The 6,907-nt window shown below is 44.4% G+C and overlaps 1 protein-coding gene across 1 annotated transcript; it reads left to right on the top strand.

The window, feature by feature from the left end:
- The first annotated feature begins 318 nt into the window (after positions 1 to 318).
- LOC138503120 (uncharacterized) lies at positions 319 to 5,559 on the top strand. Its single transcript, XM_069622637.1, has 2 exons — positions 319 to 373; positions 547 to 5,559. The coding sequence occupies exon 2, from the start codon at positions 1,812 to 1,814 to the stop codon at positions 3,405 to 3,407; it is 1,596 nt and encodes a 531-aa protein (XP_069478738.1). The 5' UTR covers positions 319 to 373; positions 547 to 1,811; the 3' UTR covers positions 3,408 to 5,559.
- Positions 5,560 to 6,907: the final 1,348 nt, after the last annotated feature.

The following is a 6,907-nucleotide window of genomic DNA, read 5'->3' as shown; positions in this document are numbered from 1 at the left end:
GGATTTAGCTCTCGGCCTTGCGGTAGTGTGAGTAGCATTAGCTAACCATAATTTCCCCATTTATGTCTCCACTCAATATGAAGGCGGAAGATTCTCCATCCGTGTCGTTATTGCAGTCATCAGCCACTTCAAGCGCCTATCGGGTAATCTTACTTAGCTATTCTGCCACTGACTTGTTTTAGGCATGTAAATCAATAGTTTTAATTTATCGTGTAATTATTTTACCTAATGGTACACCACAGTACTCGTCCTCTAGTCTTTGGTTTCAGTTATAATTATTGTTATCCAAAATAATGCAAGTACTGCCTTTCAGGGAGATGCTGAGGAGTCCAACGCATTGACGACAACCGTAGATGTCACTCAGATGCTCGAGGTACGTTTCCGGACAGTTCCATCGATGGAGATCATCAGATCTTGCATTCTTGTAGCGTGATTGTTACACACAATGTTTCTTTCGTTTTTAGCCATGTCCTTCTGTCGTCGCCCTCCTATGTGTCTTCTTTTTTCAATATTGTGTTCATTACTAATGAAAGTCCTATGTTTCAGGGAGTCGATGGAGCATTAGTCCAAGAAGAAGGGGGAGCATGCAGTTACGGGTCGGCGCAACAGCTTGCAGAAGTGTGCACCGCAGTTACAGCGTCCCTTGATGTTCTTATGCATTTCGAGGTATGGATACTGACAGTTCGATCAAGCGAGATCATATGACGTGATTACATCCGCTATACTTCCTTCTTTATTAACGCAAGTACTATGTTTCAGGGAGCTGACGGAGCTTCTTCTACAAGAACATCACCCCTAGTAGTTGATGCAGATCTCTGGGTGGTGACACTTCCAACGATGGAGCAAATCGAATCATATTTAGATATCCATTCTTTATTTTAGACAACTCATCAAAGATTGTGCAGGACTATTTAGATGAGCCGTTGACGCCTGCACAAAGTTTATGTTCTTTTTAACAAAATAGAAAACCATACTAATGCAATTACTGTGTTTCAGGGAGTTGCTGAAGCGTCATCTTCAATAATATCATCAATGGAAGTCTATGCGGAGCCCGAGGTATGGATCTTGACAGTTCCATCTAACTAGATCAACAATGCGTGAACTATTGTCGTTTGAATGTTCTACACAATGCGTTCATTGGTGTTTTGCTATTGAGATGTACGTATGGGTATTGGTCCCCAAGTACATTTTGTGTTTTCAATATTATTATACATACTAATGAAAGTTCTATGTTTCAGGGAGTCGATGGAGCATCAGTGAGTGATGGATGTGCTTATCATGAAAATATAGTAGTTGCAGCGCGAGAGGAAGTGGAGACCTGCACACACGAGTCGGAGCAACAGCGTCCAGATGTTGAAGTTCGAGGCAAGAAAGTTTCAAAGAAAAGAAAGCAAAAGAAGGTTAGTGTCCTGTTCACTATATTATGTTGTCTTTCACTGTCAATAGTTCAATACTGTAAGTTGTGTTTAAACTGAACATCCCTTTTCTATTCTGTCCTCTAGTTGCGAGTGGGTGTAAGAACTCGATCTACACAGACAGTGAAGCGAACGAGAGATGTTGCTTGTCAAACCTTTTGGCAGGGACTTCAGACTGGAGATGCATCGTGCCAATGGGAAGAATATGAATTGATTGACAACGGAGCTATACCACCACCAGCCATTGATAGTGAATGTCCTCCTGGTAGTTTGGATGCAGTCGGAGATCAATTCACAGAATCCACACCCGCAAAAAATAAGAGGGCGAGAAATTTGAAAACATTGTTTTTTTCTCCCATTTCCGGCCAAGGAACAGTTGTTGCAGAAGAGAGTGAAATGGACGACAATGAAACACCATCAATATCACTCAGCATAGCGGAAGACGATATCAGAGATTGTACCTTTCATGTGAGTGACATGTCCTCAACGTTACAGGCCGAACCAGCTGGGATGCAGAGTGACAGTATAAGGAAGGAGGCCAAATTCATTGTATTCGATAGCTGTTTGATGGATATTATTATGATGATGAAATGTGGGCATTGGGTTGGTGGAGAAGTATGTGGGGAGCCATTGATTAATGTGACTCGTGCAATTCGAGGCACTAACCTTAAAATACATGCCACCTGTACACAATATCATCCGTTCTCATGGTCTGCACAACCCATGCTGGGGCAACTGCCAGCAGGCAATCTACTTTGTGCAGCGGCCGCACTTTTTAGTGGTTCAAGTTTTAAAAAGTTACAGTATTTCTTTCAGTTTGTGGGAATCCATTTCATTGCGAAAACTCAGTTCTACAAATACCAAACCGATTATCTATTTCCAGCCATCAGCGAAGCATGGAGAATGGAAAAAATGTCAATGGAAAGTACATTCGCGGGCAAACGCTTCAGGCTAGCCGGTGATGGACAGTGCGACAGCCCAGGATTTTCAGCCAAGTACTGCACCTACCACTTTCAGGACATGGAAAGTAAGAAAATTGTGAGTTCGGTGGTCGTGCAGGTGTCACAAAGTACATCCTCAGTGGCCATGGAGAAAGTTGGCTTTGTAGCATCATTGCAAGAACTACAATCGCGGGGAATGGTGATCGACCTGATAGCCACGGACAGACACGTTTCAATTGCCAAGACAATGAGAGAAGAGTACAAAAATATAAATCACCAATTTGACGTATGGCATCTTGCAAAAACAATCAATAAGAAATTGTCGGCTGCAGGAAAAAAAAAAAATACGCAAGGTATTTCGCAGTGGTCCAAGTCAATCAGCAACCATCTTTGGTGGAGTTCAAAAACATGCGAAGGGTCGTTGGAAATTCTACTGGAAAAATGGCGGTCAGTAATGTTGCACTGCAGCAACGTACATCGATGGTCGACCAATGAACATTTCCACAAATGTGAACATGGCCATTTGTCCACAGAGGAGGCACGGAAGAAGAAGTGGTTGATTCCTTCATCACCCACTCACAAGGCCATTGAAAAGATTGTATTTGATAAAGCTATAACAAGAGATTTGAGGGGACTCACGGAATTCTGCCACACAGGAGATTTGGAGGTGTTCCACAATATGTGCCTAAAGTACAGGCCCAAAAGGTTGCATTTTGGCATGGAAGGCATGATCAATCGGACTCTTCTAGCGGTCTTGGCACATAACCACAATGTTGGCCGTCAACAAAGTAGGACGACCGGAACTTTAGGGAAGCTTCGCTACAATAAGGCCTTCACTAAAAGAAGTAAACAATGGGTGATCAAACCAGTGTTTGAGGATATGCAATATGAGTTTATTGAGAGACTTATCGTAGATGTCCTCGATAGGCACATACATGGAGTGTTGAACGAACCTATGCAGGGGACAACTGCATTGCCACCCAACATTGCCTCTGTTCCATGTCCACCTAAAGCAGAGCTCATTGAGAAATACACATCACGGTTTAAATGATTGTAATTTGATTGTCTGTTCTCTCGAATCTCCTCATGTTGCAGGCCCATTGCATATGTGTAGCTATGTATTAGGTGTAAATAAAAGTCATTGCTCAGTGTACATGCAATGTGTCTCTCCACCCTCGCCCCTCCCTTCACCGTGCAGTAGTGCGAACCACCCGTGTGTCACCTGTGACTTTGCTCTCAAGTCTCCTCATGTTGCAGGCCCATTGCATATGTGTAGCTATGTATTAGGTGTAAATAAAAGTCATTGCTCAGTGTACATGCAATGTGTCTCTCCACCCTCGCCCCTCCCTTCACCGTGCAGTAGTGCGAACCACCCGTGTGTCACCTGTGACTTTGCTCTCAAGTCTCCTCATGTTGCAGGCCCATTGCATATGTGTAGCTATGTATTAGGTGTAAATAAAAGTCATTGCTCAGTGTACATGCAATGTGTCTCTCCACCCTCGCCCCTCCCTTCACCGTGCAGTAGTGCGAACCACCCGTGTGTCACCTGTGACTTTGCTCTCAAGTCTCCTCATGTTGCAGGCCCATTGCATATGTGTAGCTATGTATTAGGTGTAAATAAAAGTCATTGCTCAGTGTACATGCAATGTGTCTCTCGAACCTTGTTGATTTGCGCATTAAATTAACCAAACAGTAATATAAATCATTTTTACAAAAATTATAGAATGTTTCCGTATTACAAACACATTGCCGACCCATAGGGACAGTAAAAAAAAAAAAAAGGCACGCAGACAAGATGCCCTTACACTAACTGTAGCTAGCAAACTAGAAATGTCTGCTCGCTCACAGTGAAGGTCAGCTGCTTTGATGTTTTGCTCGGGTGGCGGAACGGCCCACGACCCAGTATAAGGCTCTATTGTGATTTGACCTTGACAGGCCGGGACCATCCCGAAAGACTAAGAAAAGATAATGAATAAAATTTCAGAAACGAAACGATGAGCCACGTTCATTAGAATAAGTAACCTCGGCATAGAAGGAGTGGTTTTTCGGTTCTGCCCTACACAGAGAGAAAATGGAAAATGCAAATATAATGTAAGTAACTTTTGATGAGTTTATACCGCAATTTAATTACTATACAGTGGCTTTATAGACGGGTTCAGTTGTACTTGTTCGTTCTATGTGGCATATTGTTTTCTACCCTTTCTTGAGAACCATCTCCGTTTACGGAAGCACCTCAAAACCTTCGACTTTGCTTCTGCTTTCTCTCTCCCTCTCCCCTGCTACAACTGGTCCACTGTCTGCGACCTCGGTCCTGGGCCCTTCCACTCTCCACCTGCACTGCCTCCCTGTCAAACCCCTGCACTGGGGGACTGTCTCAGTATCGTACAGCCCCCCCCTTCCCAGCACTTGTTCTGCACTTACCTTGCACTTGCCACCAGCTGGCCCTATTTATTTATTATTTTATGCTACTTACCTTGTACTCCCCTCCCCCCCACTCCCTGCCTCGCCACGCCTTTAAACACTTGTGTACACCCAGTAGCGCTGTCATAACTATGAAATGAATAATTTTAATAAGGATCCGATGGTGAAACTAATTTCATTTTTTATGTTTTTAGGTACGTCGTTCACTACTGTCTGTGTCACGAGTACCAGACACCGGTGGACGGCTTCTACAGCCGCCAGTTGCTTCTCCGCGTGAACAACGTTACCACCCTGACCATTTTATGGGACGATCGCCAAGTACAAGTATGCCCTTACGCGGTACTAACGGTTAGATGCAACATGCCTACCGTTGTGGTGGCCTAGTGCCTCGTTGTTGGAACAGCCATGCGATTATCAGTGCGACCGAAGAGCTTATTGTTATCGTAAACCAACACCCGGTGTACTTCACACGGACATTGCTTCCCTCAAGACGCACTAATTTGGATCGAGAGCAAATAAAAATGCAAATCGCTGAATATTCTATAAACATTTGATGTCCAATAAATGTACTTTGCCAAATGTACAATCTTGCCGTTTGCTTTTAAACCACGGTTTCACATTCCGAATTGTGACGCTGTATTGTGAGATGCTCTAAGACCCGGTGTACTGCACACGGACATTGCTTGCCTCAAGACGCACTAATTTGGATCGAGAGCAAATAAAAATGCAAAACGCTGAATATTCTATAAACATTTGATGTCAAATAAATGTACTTTACCACATTTACAATCTTGCGGTTTGATTTCAAAGTACAGTTTCATATTCCGAATTGTGGCGCGCTGTTTTGTGAGCTGATCTGTGTTGATTTCCGGGGTCTGTGTGGAGTCGCGTAGAAGACGCCTGGGCGCGTTTGCCTACGCAGCACAGTCACGTCACGGGGAGAGGCGGGGAATATGAATGTTTTGATAATGTCAGGCTCAGGGGCGGGGGAATTGATTTAGTGCCGAAATGGCAGGTGAGCCAGCTCGATGGGGCGAAATGATAGGATTATCACAAAATGGAGGCTGATTTCGAGTGCTTTAATGGGCGAAAAGTCGGGTAAGGTCCATAGGAAAGTTTTCTACGATCTACCGATTTATGCTTACAAACACATGGCCGACCCCTAGGGACAATAAAAAAAAATTCCCGGAACTATCCTTTAAACACCCCGATCACCACCATAGAAGTTCAGGGAGCCATCTCTAACCTGAAAGCAGGCTCAGCGCCAGGGCAGGATGGTTGCATGCCAGATTTTTACAAGTCGAATAGTGGCACCCTCTCACCCTTTCTTACAAAGATTTTTAATTCGATATTGACATCAGGACACGTCCCCAAATCGTTCACTAAGTCGATAATTATTGTGATTCCTACAGAGGGTAAAGATCGCCTAGAATTTTCGTCATACCGCCCGATTTCCCTCATTAATGTTGAAGCAAATAAAATGTCCAGCATCCTGGCCACCCGATTAGCCCATGTCCGCCCCCAGCAGGTCCATACTGATCAGGTCGGTTACGTAAGAGGGAAACAGGGAGCTGACAACATCAGGAAAAGCCTAGATCTTAAGGCCTGTCTTCAAGAGGCCAAAGATTGCCCCCTCCTGCTGTCGCTGGACGCCGAGAAGGCATTCGACCGTGCTGAACGGCCTTTTCTGCAGGCAGTGATGAAGTGGCCTCGTTTGGGAGTAGTATGGACTCAAGGAGCTAAGGCACTATATCACACCACCCAGGCTAAAGTCTCCATCAATGGCACCTCTTTGGTCCCCTTTGCCCTCACGCAGGGTACTAGGCAAGGCTGCCCACTCTCCTCTTTGATTTATGCCCTTGTCATCGAACACTTCGCCCAGGCCAATCGATCTAATTCCTTGATTCACGGAATGATACGGGGTGGCAAGGAATACAAGTTAGCCATGGTTGCCGACGTCCTGTCAGGATTACGGACGAACGTACAAAAAACTATAGCAAATCCCTTAAGAACGAACAGTGAACTCGTCCCCACCCCTATTAGAAGCAAGTTGGGGCTTTCGAGTGCAATATCAATCCATTCGATATTTAGGAGTTGAAATTATCGTTTCCTTTTCAGATCTCTTTTGAC

Source organism: Ambystoma mexicanum, chromosome 11 (genome assembly GCF_040938575.1).
Source record: "Ambystoma mexicanum isolate Mex_15411 chromosome 11, UKY_AmexF1_1, whole genome shotgun sequence".
In the NCBI taxonomy this organism is placed as follows: domain Eukaryota; kingdom Metazoa; phylum Chordata; class Amphibia; order Caudata; family Ambystomatidae; genus Ambystoma; species Ambystoma mexicanum.
Note: the sequence above shows the minus strand (reverse complement) of the source record. Positions and strands in the feature narration are given on the sequence as shown.